The 23495-nt window shown below is 39.1% G+C and overlaps 1 protein-coding gene and 1 long non-coding RNA gene across 5 annotated transcripts in view; one reads left to right on the forward strand and one right to left on the reverse strand.

Annotated features, from left to right (window-relative positions):
• Positions 1–10635: 10635 nt before the first annotated feature.
• ROS1 (ROS proto-oncogene 1, receptor tyrosine kinase) overlaps positions 10636–23495 on the reverse strand; it is a 91077-nt gene continuing 78217 nt past the window's right edge. Inside the window, exons 42-44 of the mRNA XM_014533747.1 lie at positions 22893–23027; positions 15833–15996; positions 10636–11597 (exon numbers count right to left, since the gene is read on the reverse strand). Of these exons, the coding sequence (XP_014389233.1) occupies positions 11287–11597; positions 15833–15996; positions 22893–23027 (610 nt within the window). The 3' untranslated portion in view covers positions 10636–11286. The remainder of the gene's footprint in view (positions 11598–15832; positions 15997–22892; positions 23028–23495) is intronic.
• The window catches only part of LOC106724848, a 29657-nt gene continuing 24419 nt past the window's right edge, over positions 18258–23495 (forward strand). For all 4 annotated transcript variants that reach the window (XR_001360679.1, XR_001360681.1, XR_001360678.1 and 1 more), the window contains exon 1: positions 18258–18361. This is a non-coding gene — a long non-coding RNA (uncharacterized LOC106724848). The remainder of the gene's footprint in view (positions 18362–23495) is intronic.

Consider the following 23495-nt stretch of genomic DNA (forward strand, 5'->3'; position numbering starts at 1 on the left):
GCACGAAAATTCGTGCAAGAGTAGGCCTTCTTTCCCCCAGCTGCCAGCACTGGCTTTCCTCGGCACCTGGGACCCGGGCTTCCCTCCTGCGGCCGCTGCCAGCAGGCACCTGAGACCTAGGATGCTTCCCTCCTCTGGCCACCCGCAGGCACCCAGACCCAGGCTGGCTTCGGATGTCTGGAATGACATCTGGAAGACATTCGGTCTAATTAGCATATTACCCTTTTATTATTATAGATTATTGATTTTTTGGAGAGAGAGGACAGGAGAGGGATAGAGAGATAAGAAATATCAATGATGAGAGAGAGTCATTGATCAGCTGCCTCCTGCATGCCCCCTGCTGGGGATTGAGCCTGCAACCAGGCATGTGCCCTGACTGGGAACCGAACCAAACTGTTGGCCCCCTGGTTCCTGGCTTGATGCTAAACTGCTGAACTACACTGGTTGGGCTGCATTTATTCTTTTTCAGAAAAGAATTATTGTTACTTCTTAAATTCCAGACTCTTAAGACAGTAGAGTTGGTTAAAAAATGTCTTTGAAATATTGGTCATTTTTATATTTTAATAAGCTAGGCTAAGAAACCAAAGCTACCACTAGGCAGAAAATATTATTAAGAAATTAATGGTTTTCTCATGACACCAAAATAATTTGTGTGTCTCTGAGAGAGATATTTTGTGTTATACCCAAGTTGCCTTTGTAGATTGTTAAAGCATAAAAATATTAGTTCAAATCTTGACCTTCATTATAACAGGAGAGGCAAATATAATTTATCTTGGATAATAGTCACAGAAATTAGGGGCAGTTAAGGAACCTTACTCAGAGCATGACTTAACAAAGTTACCCATCCTCTCTTCCTATCTTGTTGGTAAGCTGCGAAGTAGATTATGATCATTACAAGGACCTATTACTGTTTTTTGCTCAGATGGAAGGTACATTGTAACATGAGAGGCAAATATAATTTATCTTGAATAATAGTCTCAGGAATTGGGAGCAGTTAAGGAAACTTACTCAGAGCATGGCTTAACAAAGTTACCCATCCTTCCTATCATGTTGGTAAGCCATGAAGTAGATTATGATCATTACAAGGATCATAATACTGTTTTTGCTCAGATGGAAGGTACTATGTGGCTACACTGCATGAGATATGACAACAATAGTAATAACTAATGTTAATTGCTTTTCATATACCAGGCACTAGTCTGAGGGCTTTATATATAGGTCAACTCGTTAAAGCCTCACAACAGTTCTATGTGATATTTATTATTATGATCCCCTTTTTACTGACAAGAAGACAGAGGCTCACAGAGGAGAAATAATTTGCCCAGTCATATAGCGAGTCAGTGGTAGAGCCAAGATGCCAACCCAGGCAGCCCGGGTACAGAGATTGCACCATTACTCACTGCAGTGACTGCTTGTCCACTTCTGATTTGTCTTTGGCTTCTCAATTGTGGGCTTCATTTCTCCTCCCCAATAGATGACTAAGGAAGGGAAGAGGCAGGGCAGCAAATAGTAGAACCTACAGAATCCGAGGTCTCAAAGGAACTGTCATAGGACATTGCCCAGACCCTTCCTCAGATGCCACTACCTTAACCAGTCAGTCAGACACAGAATTCCATTCTTCTCCAAGAAGAACTTTTACTAGTAACTGCTGCTCTTCATTCACTTCAGTATTTAATTAGCCTTCACTGCTCTGAAGCTTTTCACACCCAAGCTAGCCAAGTCGTGTAAGAGTTAGCCTGAAGTTTGGACATTGAAGTAATCGCTAAAATTAACTTTGGACTTCTCTGTGGATTTTTTAATCCATGTTCCATTGGCATGGATCACTGCAATATACAAGCATGAATAAAATGCATTAAGTTCCAGCTTGCTTTTTGGAAGTTGTCACTGAGTACGCAGTGGAAGCAGAAAGCACAGCAGTGCATTCTCTGCTACACACCTTCTCCAAGTAGTCCTCGCTGAAAGAGGCTCTTTACCTGTGCTGCACCTGCAGGAGCACTCACGAGATCTCTGATCAGATCCCACTGGGAGCACTTTCCCAGCCACAGGATTCTGATGACTGAAGCCTCTCTCCTGAGCTGCATCTGACCTGAATATCAGGGTGCTGGTGGGGAGGCTCATTCACTGGAACTGGCCTTTGGGGCAGTCCTGAGCAGACCTCCAGACTGCTGAGTGGGGTCCGGTGACCAGGCACATGGGACACACAGAGCAGAGCATTTTCCTCCATGCTGTACCTTCCTAAAGCAGAAATACAAGATGACCTTAAACTACAATGATCCAGTGTAATAAAAACATCAGAGAGAACTTTGGGGAATTAATAGCCCTCACTGACATTCTTAGGCCCACCAAGTCATGCCAAATATAAATTCCCATGCCCATCTTGCTAATATTCATGAAACCATGCAAATTAGAGAAGGTCCTAGTAGTTGAAAAGAAGGATATTCAAGAAAGTGAGACTTGAGGAAAGGATAACATGAGAAAACATGATGCTTTCCCCTATATTACACCTGTTTGGGGCCTGAAAGAAAGATTAGATTCTCCTCTGATCACCCGCACTGGGATTTTCTGGGTCCTCCTCCTCCAGTTTTGCCTCTGTGCGTGGCCTCACTGTGAGGGAGAGGTGATGAAAAGGGGAGAGACAACTCGCCACCACCAAGTAATCCTTTTGCCGATTGCCCTCTGGCTGAGAACTCAGTCACCCAACTACAGGGAATTCTATCTGTTCTGCGCCTTTAGTTTAAAGGAGTTGCCATCCTGTCTCATTTCCCCTTTGAAGTTCTATTCCAATGGATGGCAAATTCTAGCAATGACTTAAGAATCATTTGGGCCTGGATGGGAGGGAAGGCCGGGGTGATGGGTGTTGGGGCCCGGTCTCCCTGACTGGAAGCATCTCTGGCCACTCTTTCTGGGTAAGTACTGCGTTTTCTCTGCCCTTTTGCATCAGAGGGAAACAGCTGTTAAGGTAACCTTAACCTGCAGTTCACTGAGAGTCACAAACCCTGCCTCTGTGTGTAGGCATCTACACATGTTCTAGCAAAATAAACTGGGAACTCTTTTTCATAAAACACTTAGTGATTGGTTACTTCGGAGATTGAGGACATAAGAAAGAAAACTTAAACAAACTGCTTTCCTTACAAATGCCATTTCCATAAAATGCATTTTTAAATGTAATTCATTAGGTGTCAAAGCATGGAAGAAAAATGGAAAAATGTTTGAGAAGACTTTTAAAATAAAAGAAACTGGAAACCACGATTCCTTTATAAACCTGCTTTAAGTCTGTTGAGAATTTGCATGGAAATAATTCACATTTTGATTGTACTTGTCAAAGTCTTCGCTCTATATATTTCATTCTTCCTTGCAAGATTTTTAGGATTATTATTATTCACTATCTATTACATATTCCTCAAATCTGGAGAAAAAAATAATAATGTTGTAAAGGTGGTATGGTTATTACAGTTGCTGTTTGTACTTAACGGAAGTTTTGATATTTACACAAGCAACAGGGCTAAGCAAATGTAAATTTCACATTTGCTCAACACCAGCTCTCTCTCATCTCCCATGAATAAATGAAATGGAACTCTAATAATACAAGCACAGTATCTGCACAATGAAATCTATTTACCTAAAATACACACACACACACACACACACACACACACACACACACACACGCCTAAAGAGAAATCAGAGAACCGTGCCCTCAGACAGGCACAGACACAAATGATTATTCTCACTTGACAGACCAACTGTACCGCTCTTTCCTTGTATTTCACTCCAGCCCCAGAGGCTGGATCGGGAAAGAGACACTTGATAGCTGCTGTTTCCATGGTTGAAATATTTGTGAAGTTAACGCACAATCTGAAAGCAGAAGCTAATAAATTATAGGGTGCTAATTGGAACTGGAGTGGAGCTGTCAATCACGTTACCCTAAACACAGAGAGACCCTCATAACCTAAAAAGGCCAGGCAGCCTTCAGGAACAGTTGTTTCCAGCCTGGACCTCCACTCCGGCGGAAACATCACGTCCAAGCAGAGTGGCCACTGGTAGAGTCAGCGGACGTGATTCTGCTAATCAAAGCTCACTTCAAGAAGACGCACAAATTCTCTTGCAGCGGGAAGGAGCAAACTGTTTCACTGAAGAATTAATGTGTAGAGAAGCATATTGCTTAGAGAAATATATCTTGAACATTGCCCTTTATTTGGAATTTTTCACTTAAAAAAAGTTTGACTCATTCAGAAAAAAATCTAAAGTTCTCCACAATGTAGTGTCATGTCTGCTTCAAATTGCAGTATTTCTAGGCGTTTCCAATGTATTCTTATGAAATTAAGCTCATCTAAAAAATATGATGTCTAAACTCCCTCTGCCTTACTGGAATTCACTTATTTCCCCTAGAAAATCAGTGGCAGCAAATTTCCTGATCCTTTGTTTTGTTCTTAGGATCTCCTAATAAGCTCTCATCCTATCTCCCAATGTCTCAAAATGGTCCCAGTGATTTTGCTCAAACTATCCTCAACTGTCATCATTATTTCCTATCAAAACAGCATAAATGAATTAATACATAAAATCACAACATAAGAGAAATTTAGGTTAAAGTTCAACTAAACTTTGCAAACAAAATTAAGGAATTAAAATGTTCTGATTCCTAATCAATATTTGCACGACTCTAATAATCTAGTTACCAATTAGAAATTTTACCAACATTTATTTTCAGAGTACATACTTTAGTCTCTACATGTATTAACAACCACTAAAATATTCAATTAACCTTATAATTTGGAACATTCTTTAGAATACTTCAAATAAAAATAGTTTTCACTTAGGAAAAGCAAACCAAGTGGCTTAAAATTCTATACACACACTTACTCAAAAAATATTATAATTGATGGGAATGTCACAAGCTTATTTCTTTCCCTGCCAATTCTCATTACTAGAGCCTTGCCCTTATTTTTGGCAACTATGTTATTGGCCCTGTGTCAGTAATGGTATTATTATGAAATGGAATGGAAAACAAAACAAAAAATATTTTTTATCATTGGTGTTTACTTTTATGAGATACAATCCTATTTCTTTTTTCTTCTTCCAGTGCATTTTACCCAATGTGTAATCTATCCCAGAAAACAATTGGATATTTTTCCCTCTGGTATCATAAGATTTTTGTTTCATTATACCTGCTTCTATATAGAATTTTCTGATGTCTCTGGAAGCACTACCTAAAAGTTCTGTATTATTAGTATCATCCCACCTTGCTTTGTGGAGTGTGAAATCTCCTTTTTATTTCAGACAGTTTCTCCTTCACATTCAGAAATTAAGAGAAGGGCACCTACAGACAGATTTTGATGATGATGACGATGATGATGATGATGATGATGATGAGAGAGAGAACTGAGCTCATGATACTTGTTTTTCCTTGTTTAAAGACTTCTAAAAACACATTTTCACTCAGAGTTTTTTAAAGCAGTAAGAAAAGGACCTAGGGTAGTGTCAGACTAATACTCTGAAGGAAACCATAATGAAGTTGTATTCAATTAGAATTGGTGAGAAGAGCCATCAGTGGGGACCCAGTGAAGGTTAGACTTTAGCTAGGACTTACTTTAATACCTGGCTCCATAGACTCCACTCTACCAGAGGCAGGGGGTGATGCTTCAGGTCTCTGGATACCTGAAGCAATTCAGACCCTGTGTCCAATTGTCTGAAATGTCTGGGGGGGATTCCCTCCTTCTCCAGGGTGCAGTCACTAGGGTAAGTGGCCATAGTTCCCTGTGGGGTGTCATTACAGTAAATACTATGATGATGGTCTAGCGTTCTTCTCCTAGGACCTGTCCACTTCTTCAGTCAATGGGCTATAAATTTGAAAATTGGCTCAGATCTAGGATCTGAGCAAGGATCACAATTTTTATTATTAGAGTGACCACATGAGCCTCCTACTCCTCCATTTTTACCTTTTGCTGATTGTAGATGTTAAATTGCCCATCTGTTTTGATCCTAGGGACAACATGCTTTATTAACCATCTGCATAACTCTCTTTGGTCAACCCCATTGGCTGTCGCTTCATCATTACATGGCTAGGGGTCCCCTGGCTTCTAGTGGTCAAGTGCAGCTGTGTGGCCTGTCAGGGCTGCCTCATATCCGTGGATGTTAAGCCCAGATCTGGGATGGCCTCTCCTACCATCAGCTCTGGCCTGCGGAGCGGACCATCACTGAGCACCAGGAAGAATAAAGTTACTACTCACTGAGATGGAGAAGACTGCAGGAGAAGGATTCATTTTGAGAGGCAGGGTGGCAATCAGAGGCTCAGTTGGGATCTCTTAGTTTTGAGATGATTGCTAGAGATCTAAGGAGAGAGCTGAGTATGCAGTTGTAGAGGGATCAAGGAGAGGTGTTCAGGCTGAACAGTTGTCAATATTTAGATGAGGCTGAGACTACCTCTGAGACTACCTCAGCCAGAGGTGTATTTAAACAAAGAAAGTTGTCAATATTTAGATGAGGCTGAGACTACCTCAGCCAGAGGTGTATTTAAACAAAGAGGACATTCAAGGACTGAGGCCAGAGTCACTCCCATGTTTAGACAGTAGGGAGTGGAGGACAAACCTGCCAAGAAACCTAAGAAGGAGGGGTTTAAAAAGTAGTAGGAAAATCAAAAGAGTGGAATTCTAGAAGCCAAGTGAACAAAGTGTTTGAAGACTGAAACTATGAACTGTGTTGGATATCATTCATAAGGTAACCATATGTCCCAGTTTGCCTAGGATAGTCCCAGTTTACGTCACACAGTTCATAATTCCTTTTAAGCCTACAACAGCCTGTATGATCTGACCTCCAGTACCATTCTCCCCTCCCTCACTTCACTCCTGCCTTGGTGCTGTTCCTATGCAGGCCAAGCATGTTTCCACCTCAGGGAGGGCTTTTGAACTTGACTTTTCCTCTACTACATGTTCTTATGACCCATTCTTTAACTTATTTGAGGTTTTTCCTAAGTATTTCATATATATATATATATAGACTTTAGAGAGAGTAAGGGAGAGGGAGAGAGAGATAGAAACATCAATGATGAGAGAGAATCACTGATCAGCTGTCTCCCACACAGCCACAAACTGGGGATCAAGCCCACAACCCAGGCATGTGCCCTGACTGAGAACCGAACTGTGACCCTCTGGTTCATAGGTTGATGCCCAACCATTGAGCAACACTGGCCAGGCCCTAAGTATTTCTTTATCAGAGTAACCTTCCCTGGCTACCTAACAGAAAATAATAACTACCCTCATTCTCTCTCTGTCTATACCTTGTTCTTTTATTCATATTTCTATTAGCATTCAGCATCCTTTGTCATGTAATATATACAATATTTGTCTTATATATTTTTGCTTGTGTTGCATTTATTATGTCTTCTCCATCAACTAGAATGCCAGAAAGTAACATCCATCAAGGTAGACACTTTGTTTATTGTTCTATTTCTAGTGCCAATAACAATGCTTTCTGCATAGTAAGCAATCAAAGAATGTTTATTGGATGAGTGAAAGAATGGATGAATGGGTAGATTTATAAGGGAGAAGTAAACTACAGCTTATCCAATCTAAGGGACTTTTTGCAGCCATTAGAAACACTAACAAATAATTTTTAATGATAAGGGGGAAAGTATATGCTATCATGTTAAATAAAAATACTAGATACTACTCCTGCTATGAAAATAAACAAAAAAAGCTGGAAGAAAATATTCTAATATATTTACAATAGAGTTTGGGTGGTATATTTTGACCCCTTGATTCTTCTGGTTGTAAAGAAGCCTGTAAGGATTATGATAGGTCATCTGATTGGGACACAGCATAGCCCTGACCAACTGCAAAACAAAGTTTCTTTTACCAAGAAGAGAAGGTCAAAGAGAAGTCTATGGCACCTTAAAATTTATCCCATATCCATAAAAGCCATTATGAAAATAAAAGGTGGGTTTGAGAGAGGGGAAAATTGACAATGATAAAATAATTTTTTGCCCTTTTTAGCATATATTCACCATTTCAAGGGCTTCCAGAATTTCAGGCCCCACCTAAGTCTGATCTGAAGCTCAAAGCAGTGCCCCAACTTCTATAATTTGTCTGTGTAGATCTTGGGAGATAACTCAGCATCAAAATAATCTTCTTGACTCCCTCTTGGCTTCAGATCAATTTTCTGGCATCCCTCATGAGTTACAAGTGAGGACTTACTGGAAAAGGATGATGAGAAAATCAGCCAATTAATCCATTAAACATGAATATCTACTTTGGCTTAGAGAAGATATAGAGGTTTAAAAGACACCACCCTATCTTCAGAAAGCTTAAGCAGGTAAGCTATATAGAAATAGGACAGGTTTACAAGGGGTTACTGCCAAATGAGATGTACTGACAAGAAAGGCCACAGTAATTCTGAGAAAGGAAGAGAAGGGAGTTAGAAACAAGCCTTTCCAAAAAATTGGGATATGAGCTGATTCCTAAAGAATGAGTGGGATTTAGATAAGCAAAGAAGAATGGGTGAGGAGATTCTAACAAGCCAGGGAAAACCAGTCTGGATAGGCAACATAGAGTGTACCTGGGGCCAGGGACAGGATATTTTCTCAAGGATGTTTCCAGTAGTGTTTTCATCAGAATAATATCAACATTATGTTCAATTGGCCGTGTTAAATCATGAACAATATTTTTCATTTTCAACTTGCATACTTTTCCATTTATTTATTTTTAATTGAACTGATTGGTTAATAAAATTATATAGGTCTCAGGTATACAATTCTAATAAATCGACTGTATATTGTATTGTGTGTTCCATCCCAAGTCAAGTCTCCTTCTATCTATCACCATTTATCCCCCTATCCCTTCTTATGGATTATTACTTCTCTTTGAACAGAGAAGATTTAAAATGAAGATTAGATTTATTGATCAGCTTTTATATTGTTTTTCTTTTTCATTTACCTATTGTAGTTTCTGCCTTTGGAAGTCATTATTTCCCCCAGATCTAATATTCCTAGGTCATATTTTTCGATAAAAAATATCATCAATAAGATTTTACACTTCTGTTAAATTTTAATGAGAAACACATTTTAACAAGTGCCATTTTGAGCCGCTGACAATTTTTCCTCTTACTTACAAAATCTAACTTTCACAGAATTAACTTACATAGTTCTTAATAATACCGGCCATTCGTATTTTATCAGTTACTATTATCCATAATAAATTTTATCTGTGAGAGACTTTAGCCATTGCTTATTTTATTTTGTATTAAATAGTTCTACCAATTTTATTCATTATGAAGTATAAAAAAGACTACTAATTTGCACTTACATATTAGATGAAACATGATATTTTATGGGATGTTCTCCTCAGATATTCTATACATTTCTTTACTGTCCAAATTGTGATGCATACATATTACACTGAAAATCCAATTCTTCTATATGTTTCTGATTCCATTGTATTTTTCAAAATAAAAGTCCGTTGCACTGGCAGAGCAAAAGTCCTGGTTGTAAGCAATGAAAACTGACCCTGGTTGATTTAACATTTACTAAAAGGATATGGGGATTTACTAATAGAATCCGACTGGGGGTTATGGAGCCTGGAGCAATGGCTAGAAGCAAACAGCAGAGCCGGTCAGTCTGGTTACCCCAGCTGCCAGAGGCACCAGGCTCTAGACCTGCTCTGCCAACCCTCCTGGCCCTGGACACAGCAGTTGTGCCAGACCAACAGCAGTTGCCACCATCCCCAGGAAAGACTCACCGTGATCCCTGTTTCTTTGCATCCTCAGCTCTCAATTAGGGGCCTGTGAGTGTGTCTGAGTGGTGGGGGCCAGGTCACATGCCTGCCTTCCTGCTCAAGAGATCCTGGAGGAGCAAATGAAACAGCTCCTACCGGGGATGAAGGTGGCGGAATCCCCTAACTCAGGAAGCAGTGTCAGCTACTGGGCTCTCACAAACAATGATAAATGCCCATTAGAGGGTCAGAAGATCAGAGAAAACATTTTGCCTTGTTCAGCAGAACAACAGATGTGACCCCAAATCCTGGACCATTAGTTGGAGGCTGTTCACCACGGAGCACAGGGAACACATTGACTTCCCTGTGTTCCTCACCATCAGCCAATCATCGGCGAAGGCCAGTTTAAAAATGAACTAAGTTATCCAAGGTGGAAGGGGATACGTAATCCTCTTCCACTGTAGGTTTTTAGCAAATGTTCCTCTCTGTATCTAGCGAACATCCTGTAGACTGCAAATGAGTAAGACCCAGAAAGCTTTTATTAGCATTGCTTTTAGAGCAGTTGAGACTTCAGTTTAAATAGGTAGCTGTAATAATTAATAATAATAATAATAATAGGCTTTAAATCAGAGTGTTTCACTGAGGAATATTTTAAATAGTTCTCATTTAGGTATTTATTATTGATAATAATAATAATAAGAGGCTTTAAATCAGAGTGTTTCACCGAAGAATATTTTAAATAGTTCTCATTTAGGTATTTATTATTTCATGTAGTTGCTAAAAAATCACAGAGCTTGAATGTGCATTGTATAATCATTTACATTTAATTTTAAGGACAATTTTATGCTAAACATAATCTTAAGTACTGTATATATAAAATAGATATGGCAAATAAAAACAATCTTTATATTAGCTAATTTCCATGACAGCATGTCAGTCACAGAGCAATTTTTATACAACCCAATGCTAAGCTTTAGGATTTAGACATCTTCATGGTCCTATTTTCATTTTTTCAAAACCTCCAAAATATTTCAGAATAGTCATTAGAGACAATATGTTATTATAGCAATAGCATCCCAAAGGATTTCTTATGTCATAGATGCTGGTTCCTTTGGAACATGTAGAATTATTTAGGCATTTCCTCAGTCCCTTTTGGGATAATCTGAGTTCAGCTGGGCCCCTGAGCATGCTTCTCACACCTCCTTCAGATCTTTGAACATACCTGTTTTGTCTCTAACCATCTGGCCAAGATGTTTCTGTTATAGTCCAGACTGAAGGGTGGGCAATGGTCTAAGTGACCTCAAGGTTAAGGGAGAGCAGTTTTCCTACCAGACTCGTGACTCTCCCTTTGCTTTCCAAATGCTCAGTGGTTCACCTCAGAATCTTGTTGAAGTTAAACAGTTGTACAGGGATTGTCAGAACTGAAACCAAGTGGCTCTCAGAACCAAGATTAGAGTCCAGGAACTTTCCAGTGTTAATTCAGAGTCATAGACCACCTCAACATCTGTCATTCTACCAGGGTTTCCTTTCAGTAACTACTTAATGGCAGTGTTTATCTCAACTCTGCATTTCCCAAACCGAGTTATTAATCAGACCCATCTCCATGTCCACTGTGAGTGAGACAGGCATAGTTCAGGCCCTCAGGCTTGCCAGGAGGGCAGTAAGCCACTTGTTTTTCTTGGCAGATACCTTTGTCTGCATGTGGTTCCTTCTCTTCTTTCCTCAGACCACAAGATTCAGATTCCTTGGAGCCTAGAGGACCCTCAGAATGATCTTCACCTTGGCTGCATTCTGTAGCAAGTACCATATAGTTTAACCCTTCTTGGTTCTTGGTTTCCATTAAAGCAATTGGCACACTGTCATCCAAATTCACACAAACCATGTTGCCATCTTCATCTGTGAAAAGAAATGTAAAAGTTATTCCAGCATCTATTTGATTTCCTTTATTTGTATACAGGCAGTATGAGAACTATAACACCAACCTTATACATTGGTTCAGCCAACATTTATAGGTGGATCACTAAGGGAACACAAAGATAAACAAGACATGCTCCCTGTCCTTGAGGCTTATACAGGCTAGCAGGGGAGTAGCTCTACCTTAGGGGGTGATGTGTGCCATAATGAAAGAGCACATAACATGTGGGAGAGCCCTCAGCTGATTAACTCTGCTGGAATAGGTGGAGCAGGTCATGGTCTTTATGATAGAAATTAAGAAATCGTGGCCCCTTTTGTCTAAAGTGCTTACCCTTCCATCCTGCCACTCCAGCTAATCTACCTTTAAGGATGTATTCCTTTAGATCACGTAATTTAATCATTTATTAAGATAATATAATGTATGGGATGCCTACTATGGGCCAGGCTCTGTTCTAGGTACTGATGGCACAGCAGGGAATGAAACAAACTTGTTTGTTCTTCGGGGTTTACATTCTAACTGGGGGAGACAGACATAAATTAGCAGACACATAAATGTATGTCCAGTGGTAATAAGCACTATGAAGGAAAATTAGGTGGAAAACGGAGCAAGAAAGTAATGGTGGGAGAGGGCTGTTTATTCTTTTTAATCTTTATTATTGAAAGTATTACATGTGTCCCCTTTTCCCCCCATTGACCTCTCCCAGCCTGCCCCAACCCATCGCCCGCCCCCCCAGGCCTTCACCACCCTATTGTCTGTGTCCATGGGTTATGCATATATGCACACGAGTTAATTGGTTGATCTCTTCCCACCCACCCAACCTCCCCTGCTTTCCCTCTGAGGTTTGGCAGTCTGCAAAGTCCTCTTTCATGAGGCAAAATTCTAGTAGAGACCTGAATTAAGTGAGAGAATTTGCCGTGTGGCTATTTTAGGAAGAAGATTCAAGGGAGAGAGAACAGTAAGAACCAGGGTGTGGCCAGAGGAATGGCAAGGCAGCAAATGTGGCTGGCCCTCCTCCGCCATCCCCCAGGGACAAATAGCATATAAAATCACTAGCAGTAATTGGCAAATTTAAAACTAGCATGCTTCTGCCCTCAAAAGGCTGATGGGAAATGGACACTGGCCTGGTAAGGTATGATGGCAGGATGGAGGTAGAAGGAAAATGACACGATACATATTATTAACAATAAAAATTGTTGTTACCTATGTATCAGGCACGATTCGAAGCTATTTACAGTACATAGAGTAACGCAGTCTTCTAGTAAGTAAATACAAGTATTATCTCCATTTAGGAGATGCAGAAATTGAGGCACAGAGGGGTTAAATAATTTGCCCAAAGTCACACAGCTGGAATTGGAGCCCAGACTGTCTGGCTCAAGTCTGTGTCCTCTTATTCATCCTCCCCCAGGGAAAGGTGAAGTTGCTGTGCTGTGTGAGGAGGGCCCACGTGGTGGGCAGAGGGCCCTACAGGAACCCTTGGGAAGCACAGACGCAGACTGTGTGTCTGATGTCAGGGTGGCAGCAGAAAAATGAACAGCCAGAGGGTCACTGAGCTTCTTCACAATTTTGCTCTTATTATTATTTCTTTCTCTACTTAAAGGCTGACCTTCTTACACAAAAAAGTTTAAGAACTCGTGTTGAAACCTAATAGCAGAGCTTCGGAAACATTTCACAATATTCTAGGACTCAGTGGTCGGCAAACTCATTAGTCAACAGAGCCAAATATCAACAGTACAGCGATCGAAATTTCTTTTGAGAGCCAAATTTTTTAAACTTAAACTATATAGGTAGGTACATTGTTATTAACTTAATAAGGGTACTCCTAAGGCTTAGGAAGAGCCACTCTCAAGGGGCCAAAGAGCCGCATGTGGCTCGCGAGCCGCAGTTTGCCGACCACGTTCCTGGGGTAATCAAAAAGATAAATACATAATACAAGATAAATACACACAGGCATATTGTGGGAACTGTTTTTTTATCAATACTTTCCAATCATTGTACATTAGTACCTGGATTAAAAAAATTACGATCAGAAATAGTATTGTTATTTCATATAGTATATTTGAAAAATCGGGACTATTTCAGTAGCTGGATGATGGTCCTTCCCTTTCTCCTCCCCATCCTTCCCGTGTGACAGCATTCAGATGCACGGTGAGACCTGCTGGCTGCAACCTCTGCACTTAGTCCTGGTGTACATCCAGGTTGGGTTTATTTGCAATGAATTTAAACTGAAATGTAAGAAAATGTCAAAGGACTAAGGGAAGCATATTGTATCTATTTTTTCCCATTGGACTTTAACGGATCTACCTATTTATCAAGTTCTACACCTGACACAAAGCTTATTTTATTGTAGAGCATAGGACTACTGTTCCTATTCTCTATTATTATGTGCTCTTTTTTTTTTCCAGACCCTTCCCACTGATGATGAACAGGATGGCCAAGCTGCAGGTTCACAAGCTCTTTGGCATCATCTCATGTCTTCTTTACCATTCAAACATCATCACAGCTTATTTCAAACCACATGAATAGCTGAACAGTGTTGTAAAATATCTTCCCCGCAGAAATAACTATCAGATGCCAGGTTTGGTTAGGGCTTAAGTGCTGAATATCTATGGAAGGATCTAAATGTTATGATTATTACCAATATGCACTAATTGCCATTGAGAAACTTATAAAATTAATTTGCTATATATAATAATACCCATAGACAAATTAGGCTGTTCCTAAATGGCTTAAAGAAATTAGGCTAAAGAAAAGTTTGGAATTTCAACAAAAAACTTAAATCTACAATATAAGTCCAGCCACTCACTGCCATACTTTTATCCCATTAAATAGCATATCGGGAAACTTTCTAATAAAATGTGATTTTAATTTTTTGCCTGTTGTTGAGTTATTTGTAAAAAAAACTTTTATATAAGGCAAATAAATGCTTTATACAAATTCTGGCACCATCTGTCAAAGAAAAACCATTAGCTAACTATGTCGTTGGTTCGTGATACTTAGAGCAGCAATATTTAGTAACTTGACCCTGGCAAGCTCTCAGCAATCAGTACATCTTATTGCATAAGGAGACGTGCAGGGGGAGGGAGGGTGGGTAGATTTTTATTTATTTTTGTTTAAAAACTATTGAATAGAAAGCCTGCAGGTCAAACCTTAAAACACAGAGACAGCATGTACTCAGCGACCTTTCCTTTAAGAGGGAAATATTAAAATAAAGACTTCCAAGTAAAAGAGGGTATTCACAGACCAGACATATGCCGGCTGACTGGCTATGTTTAGCACAGCACAGGAGCATTTAGATTTGTTTCCTTTATTACTTCTGGGACTGATGAGGTGATGTTTACACAAATGTTTGGATGAAGTCACTGGGATATTTTTACTAGATGCCCAGATATGTTACTTCTCTCTCTATTCCCTCCCCACCCCATTAGGTCAGTAGGACCATGGGATAGGCATGGTATTATTGCTTCCTATAATCCTAAAACCCTTTATTTTTTCACAAAAAAGTCCTCCCATGGCTTTCTTATCTTCTTATATGTATCTGACAATTACAATGAAGACAGACATCACTCTTCTTTGCTAAATATGCAAAGCAGCAAACTATTAGGAAACACATTCTCTTTTGGTTAAAGGTAATTAAGTTTAGGTTCACCTTGAAAGGAAAGTTCCATGACTTTACAAATAAGCAAACCCTGCCTTTTTATTCCATTTCTTCTCTCTTCTTGGCCACTTTGTTCAGTCACATCTCAATTATCAAAATGTTTAGTGATTTCCACTTTCCTTACTATTCCTTATCTTCAGGAATTGCATGCATTGTAAATAACAATTCTGTGGCACAGAATTGCTTGTTTCTGTCTAAATTATCCAAGTTTGGTTATATTCCCGGTTAAACTCTTCCTGCACCATTAGTCTGCATATTTATGTCTGCTTCTCTGTGTTTTTTAACACTATTTAGAATTTCAATGCAGTCTGCCAAAAGTTGGCACCTAAATCACTTTGACGTAACATCGGTGTATCTTGTCGAGTAGGTCACAAGTGGATAACAAAGTGGGGAGAGCGTGTGGGCAGTTCCCTGACCCCAGCCCTGTCTCTGCGAAGTCTGGGAGCACAGGCTCTAGGATAGAGCCAGAGTCCAGCCCCACCCCGGCAGCATGACCATTTTAACCTTGTTCAGTCTACAAGGGAGAAAAAGCAGAACATTTTAACAAAGAATCAAACTTACCATCAAAGCCCTCGTTTATGACTCCACCAGGGTCTGCTTCTTCTCTGCATTGAGAAATACTGTTTAAGGAAATTTTTCTGAATAACTGAAGCTGGTCTTGAATTTTATGGAAAGTAGGTCTCTGGTCAGGTTCCTGAGCCCAGCACTGGGTCATTAAATTCCACCTGGATATGTAGGTAAAGACATGAAAGTGAATGGTGATTGGAAGTCATTAGGCAATCCTTACTGATAACATAACCCAGGTAGGGAATTTTAGAAGAAAGAGAATTTGAGTTACTGCCAGTTTTCCATAATTAATATAAATTAACCAGAACAAAGTTTTTGGTTTCTTTTTAATAGTAGTCTGCAATGTTACTATCTTTATTAGCTACCACCTTTTTTTTAAAGATGACATTATTTTAACAGTTAGTAATCCAAATAGATAGATAGATAGATAGATAGATAGATAGATAGATAGATAGATGATAGATGGAAAATGCTCACTTAACACATAAGGAAACCTAGAGCTATAAAAATTATTGAATAATAAAAAGACTTTACATTCATACCTTAATATCTAAAACAAAAATCTAAGATTACTCTAAGCCACACAGTTATTTAGTGGGATAACCAGAGGTACAAACCAGGTTAGATTCTAATGGCTTTACTCTTCATTACACTGTCAGGTTAATTAACAGATTCGGTTTCCCCAGACACAAATAGCTGGTTGATTAAATATTACCTTTTCCTTAACAGTTGTCTGAGAAATGTCTATAGAGCATGCTTAACCAATATTCATTCATTCATTCATTGAACACCTATTACACCAGCATTGTGGCGCCTGTCCTCATAGAGATACATATAGTAAATGTCAGAAGGTGATAACAATTCATATGAGCAGGAAACAATGTAGCTCTTTTGTACTGTTTGTAATTAATTAGGTCTTTCTCAGAGCCCCCACCTGGCAGAAGAAAATTAGCGTCATTTATGAATATAGTTTAAAAATCTAGTCCAATTCAATATTTTAAATAATCTTGGTAGGTGAGGCGCAGTCTTTTCTGGATAATAGCTCAATCTCTCTTATTTTTAGGCAACTTATACTCCTTCCCTCTTCTCCAGGATGGTGTGAGGATATATGCTGGGGGAAAGTCTTGTGTGAGTTACAGGGTCACAGTGAAGCATCCTTTGGACCCCACTGCCCCTTGGATCTCCACAAGTCTCAGAGTAGGATGATCAGGAATTACATCGAGTGACTGGGCTGGCCGTCCTGCAGGCACCAGCTGCTATGTGTGCTGTCTATGATCTCTTTACTTTGTCTTTGGACCCTTCCCCAGTGAACTGGTTTTCCCTTTTCTCTTTCTAACCATAACCTTTCTGTCCTGAGACTACATTGTGTCCTATATCTGCTGATGAGGCCCAGGAAATGCATTCCTGTCTCTGCTGCACACCCACAGGGCACTCCTTGGCCTAATCTCTAGCTTTCAACAAAATGTTCACACCAGGTGGGAAACAAAGGAGGCTTAAAAGTTCACACTAGACATCCTCTGTGTGGACATGCCATTCTACCTCCTTCAGGATGCTGGGTCTCCGTGTCATGGGGGGGGGGGGGGTCCCCCTGCTCAATGATCTCGGTGCCATCCTCCCACACTGGGAGGAGTGGGCAGTTGCTCTATGCCCTTGATGTTGTCCACACCTAATCTGACTGAACCCTACAGAGGAGGATGCACGACCTAGATATCCAACTTCCTCACCCTCCTCCCTCTGCCTGTCAGGCTCTCTTCTTCCTACACTTCTCCAGGGCTTAGCAGGAGTGGTATTTCTACTCACTTCCCCTTTTTTATTAGATCAACGTCCTCCTTTTTTCTTTTTTAATAAGATCATCCTTATATAGAATTATAGGTCCTAGTTACCAAAACTGGCATTTAGTATATTAACAAGGAGCTAATGGATTTTAGATAACCCTCTCTCCTCCAGGCTTGGTTTTCGAGTCTACTGACTTACTAAAAAGGTCAAGTACCTTCTCTCTCTCTCGCTCTCTCTCTCTCTCTCTCTCTCTTTGGAGCTGTAAGGCAGATTTGGGGCAAAGAGAGAGAAACTTATAAAGAAACATAAATTAGGAAGTATTTAAAATATTAGGACTACTATATCAACAGGTAATTATAAAATTATAAATTGCAAGTTCTAAAAAAAAAAAGTGCTAAAGAAAACCATGTGAAATCTCATAAAGATGGAACACTTTTGGTGAGTTGCTCACAGAAGGTCCCTCTGCAGAGGTGACATTTAAGCCAAAGAACTTTGTGGGAAAATAAGATGCTAGTCATGGGAATAGGGTGGGGATGGGAGTCAGTGAACACACTAGAAGAGGAAAAAGCATGTGTAAACTTCTAAATTTGGAAAGAGCTTGGCACATTGTAGAACCTGAAAGGAAGCCAGTGTGGCTGAAGAGCCGTCATTGAGGAGGAGAGCACACGAGATGAGGTCAGAGGAGGAAGGCGAGATCACGCAGGTCTCGGAGACCAGGCCAGGAGCTGGATTGATGACACTACAATGGTAAGCGGTTGAAAGTTTTTAAACAGGCATGATTTTTATATTTTTAAAAGATTACTCTAACTGGCTACATGTGAAAAATGGGTTGTAGAAGGGCAATTTGGAAGTCAGAAATTTATTACAGAAGACTAGTGAGAGATAATGGAGGTTTGGACTAAGGTAAAGGCAATGGAGCTACTGTAAGTATATATTCAATCATAGTTAACAATGATCCGGAAATCATTATGGGTATTGTATTTAAAGTAGCTGGTATCTATTTTAGGAATCATAGTCTCCATTATAATGTGGTATGCAAATTCTATTTCCATCTCTTTCATTTTTTGACAAGCACCTCAGGTTAGAGTTAGTACTCAATATGAAGTACTATGGAGAGACCTGATATTGATCTATTTTCTAGTATTGATCTGATGTCATTTCACACTTATGACAAGGAATTTACATTCTGGATATAGAATTTGCCAAATTTGGCTCTATGTTTTTAAAAATTAGAATCATGGCTGAGAACCTAATCTTTTACAAATTTCTTTATAATCTGTGGCATTTAGAAACAGGGATGATAAAAAGATCCCAATGGTTAGATTTGAAATAAAATTTTGTTGTTAAATATTTTAAGTAATAGTTAAAGTAGAATCTTGATGACTAGTCTAAGAGTTATTTTAGGAAGTGAAGGGGGAAAGTAAAGTATAATTCTCCACAGGAAGCATATCCTGAGAAAAATAAAGTTATGAATCAAAGATATTGGCAAAGAATAGATAGACTCTCTCAAGACCTGTCTACTTCAATTATGAAGTTTTTACTTATTTTATTTACTTATGACTTGCCTCATTCTACAAAGGATTTTAAGATACTTAAAGGAGATTATTTAGGACAGAAAGAGGGCGGGAAAGCAAGAAGGAAGAAGGAAGGGGAGGGGGAGGAGGAAAAGGAGAGAGATGCCATTTCTACAGTTGCCACTTGGCCACACTGCACCTCACTGCTTCATACCACCCTCCAAAAGTTCGGCCTCTTGTTTAATCTATAGAATTTATTTAAGCAGATATTACTATTTTTTCATCTACAGAGACTTAATTTACATGGAATCTAATCATTATTCTTAATTTTATGATGGTAAAAACATTTGGCATATTTTAGATAGTATATAAACCGTTCTCTCCCACATCCAGGGGAAAAAAATGAATACTAAATTGCCCTAGATTAAGCAAAGAAAAACTCTATAAAACAAGTCATTTAAATGAAAAGGGTTCAACTTGAGTCCTTAAATAGCATTAAGCTCAGAATGGAATAAAATGAAGAAGCTTTCAAGAATTTAATCCTGAAAATACATGTTTTTACATCTTTCAGGTAAATTAATAGCAACAACTATTCCTTTGGCATAGCGGTATTTCCTTATAAATAGGCACTTGTCATAATTCAATATCATGCATTAGAGACCTGTATTAACTTATACTTAAAAATACTCAAGCATATTATTCTAAATATACATATAGGTACTTTACTGTTGTTAAAATTTACCTGGGCTGGATATTCCAGCTCTACACAGATACACACTCATCACATTTGAAATATCTCATTCAGCTAAGGGTTCAGGTTCAAATTCCTTCATTCACAATGCCAACCCTTTACTCCTCTTTGCCTCAATTCTTTTTCAAAATACCATGAGACTCATTAACCGCTCATTTTTAGTGTCTATGAATAAATGCCTTGGATTCAGAAAGCAATTCAAATTCGACAGATAAAAACTCCATGGCATCTTTCAGTTTTAAGGAAATGAGTTTCTATAGGTATTTAAACCAAGCACATGAAATATGATTTTAAGAACTCCCTTACTCATTATGACAATCCTAGAGAGACTCAATTAGCCTCTAGGACTCAGCCGTGGGCAAACTACGGCCCGCGGGCCAGATCCGGCCTGTTTGAAATGAATAAAACTAAAAAAAAAAAAAAAGACCGTACCCTTTTATGTAATGATGTTTACTTTGAATTTATATTAGTTCACACAAACACTCCATCCATGCTTTTGTTCCGGCCCTCCGGTCCAGTTTAAGAACCCATTGTGGCCCTCGAGTCAAAAAGTTTGCTCACCCCTGGGTGCACCTATTTTTCAGGGGTAAAAATAAGATGGTGCACCTCACGTTCTCCCATTGTTGCTGCCTCCATTTGAGAGACTCTCCGGGAATTCCAGTTGCCACCATGATAAGTCTGTCGGAGAACCCCAAAGAGCTCTCTCTTGAAGGAGATTGCCCTTTGAACCCGTTTTCTCTTGAGAATGGGATGGTTGTTGTGTGAACTGAAAGCTGAAGGGAATACCTAGGACTGGGCTTTCCACCACACATCCCGGACGATGGGGAGAAGAGGAGAATGCTCTGAACTTCTGCATTCCATTAATAGTTGAGTACAGCATAGCTCTCTGCGGGTTCACCTGACCCAGAGTGCATCCAGGTGCTGGGAATTTAAGCAGTAAATAGAAGGTGCAGGATGGCTCAGTGCAGACTTTCAACCCTCTAAGCTTGGCCTGTGATCTCAGAGAACGGCTTCAAATAAAAATCAGTTCCCTCTGTACTCTAAGGAGAGTAGTTAATCTTTATCATGACAACTTAAGGCCAGAGCCAGATTGAATGGCATTGCTCTGAGCTCCATTTCCTAGCACATCTTGTTTTCCTGCTGGGCAATGAGTTAACCCTTCCGGGGCTCTGAGGGAGGGCTGAGAGCATTGTTTACTTTTTAATTACTGATGTTCAAATGAACTTCAAAACCACCAATGGAAAATTTGGTTTCACGGAAACTGTATTTTTACAAAAGTAGAGCAATAATGTATCCAACTGAATAATCAAGATAAAATTATGTAGAATATTATCTTTTCCTAGCACTTTCCTAGCATGCATTCTCCTGCCTTCCAGTTGCATTTTTTGATAATTTTGGATTAGAATAAAGTTCAACCAACCTACATTTTTTTGTTTCACAATAAATAATTTGTTATCCACCTCTGTCCTCCCCAAACTATATAAGTGAACACATCAATCAAAATGTACAACAGTGACTGATACCATACCAATGACTCCTAAAGTGCCTATGTCCGATAAAATTCTAATAGCACAATGAAAATTTCATGTGACTGAAATTCTGGGGACATTTTCTGAGTGCTATATGTGTATATATATATATATATATATATGATGCAAAAATATGATTAGGTTGCTAATTATTTAATAAAAATGTGTTTCATGCTTAGGTATGCTGGGGTATTTTTTTTCTCAAACTCTAGATCAAAGGTTTTCAAATTGTGTATCATTTCTTACTCCTAACTTACAGAATTTCTCCCCATCTCCCCCAAATACCTGAAGCATATTTTTAGTCACTGTCACCAAACTTGTTCAGGTCTGTGTATACCTAATCTCCCTGTCAATATCCCAGAGGCTGTAAAAGCTATGCCAGAAACAATCAGTGATTCAAATCTTCTTCTAGCTGGAAGATTTAAATAATACAAACACATTCACCAGTAAAACATCCAACCAAGGTGCCCAGTACTTAATCATCTTTTGGCTCCGGTATGAATAATCCTCTAAATAACAACATAGTCAAGGCAGTACAATCGTGGTGTGTATCCGCATACTGCTAATTCCTCTTGCACTTGTCTGTACCACAGAGTTTAGCACTTTATTACATGTTGGCTTGTTATCCAGCTGCTCCACGTGTGCGTCTTTTCTTTCAAAATACAATCTGAGATGTTGAAAACTCATGCCCCTGTTTTAAACACCTCTGTATATCATACGGTCCTTAGCATGGTGTCGTGCACATAGCAGAGAAATTTATACTTGTTGCTTGTATGTTCTTTCAGAAACTTCTTGGGTAAAACACCTCTTGGGAAAAGTCTCAAGACGATATTTCTGCTGAGGTTGTTCACAAGAAGGTGGATTAGAAATAACTTGTCTTGTTTTTCCTTTATAATTAGATCAAAATCACCTACTCTTTGAGGATCACAAGTTTATTAAAATTTAATAGTGGCTAGGATCAATTTGATAGAGTCACTAATACTTAGTCATTACATGTTTAGATCATAAACAGATAACAACCTCTATAATTTTTAGCAGTACTCTAGCCCAAGATCAGCTATGTTAACAAATGCAATCCAACTTTTACACAATACATTCCTACTTAATAGAATATTTTAATTTGCAGATGAAGATATTAGCCAAATCATAGCTTCCAAAATCTAATGGTACACACACACATACACACCCCACATTATACACACACACAGAGAGAGCTTTTATTTCTTATAATTCGTTTAACCAGGACTATAAATATATTCTGCTCTTCCAAATTTTGTTTCTGAAGTGAAATACAATGTATATATATAAATTTTAAAAACTCATGTATTTAATAAATTTAATATAAATCAATTTCTATCTTATGTAGGATATACAAATATATGAAGACCAGTTTTCATTTTAAAATACCATACCAATGAGGCATTAGAGTGCATGTGCTTGTGTTTTTGTTTTTAGGTATTTATGTTAACATAATTATAACTTACAGATCATCAGGACAGTTTCTTGGTGGCTCCAGTCTCCCTCCTGATTGCACATAGTTTAAAACATCAAGGTTAGAATGGGCTGGATAAGGCTGATGACCAAGAGTTAAAATCTCCCAAATCAGAATTCCAAAAGACCTAAGGATATTAGAGAGTTTGCTTTAATTCTACTTATTACAAACATGTTTACAGTAGTTTCTCCAACATAATACTTCTGGGGCAACGGGCTATATCTTGTGATTTGAATGATTGGGTCCATAAAAAGCAAATGGGAAGGCTTAAAAGCAAGTTGATCACAAGAATAAGTAGAACAAGAGCCCAGCCAACATGGTTCAGTGGTTAAACATCGACCCATGAATGAGGAGGTCACGGTTCGATTCCCAGTCAGGGCACATGCCCAGGTTGCCGGCTTGATCCCCAGTGTGGGGCATGCAGGAGGCAGCCAATCAATGATTCTCATCATTGATGTTTCTGTCTCTCTCTCATTCTCCCTTCCTCTCTGAAATCAATAAAAATATATTTAAAAAGAAAATAGAACAAGCAACTGCCTACCAGCAGCACTTCAGAGGTGATAGGAATGCTCAGTGGGGACACACACACACACAC

Source organism: Myotis brandtii, unplaced genomic scaffold (assembly GCF_000412655.1).
Source record: "Myotis brandtii unplaced genomic scaffold, ASM41265v1 scaffold123, whole genome shotgun sequence".
In the NCBI taxonomy this organism is placed as follows: domain Eukaryota; kingdom Metazoa; phylum Chordata; class Mammalia; order Chiroptera; family Vespertilionidae; genus Myotis; species Myotis brandtii.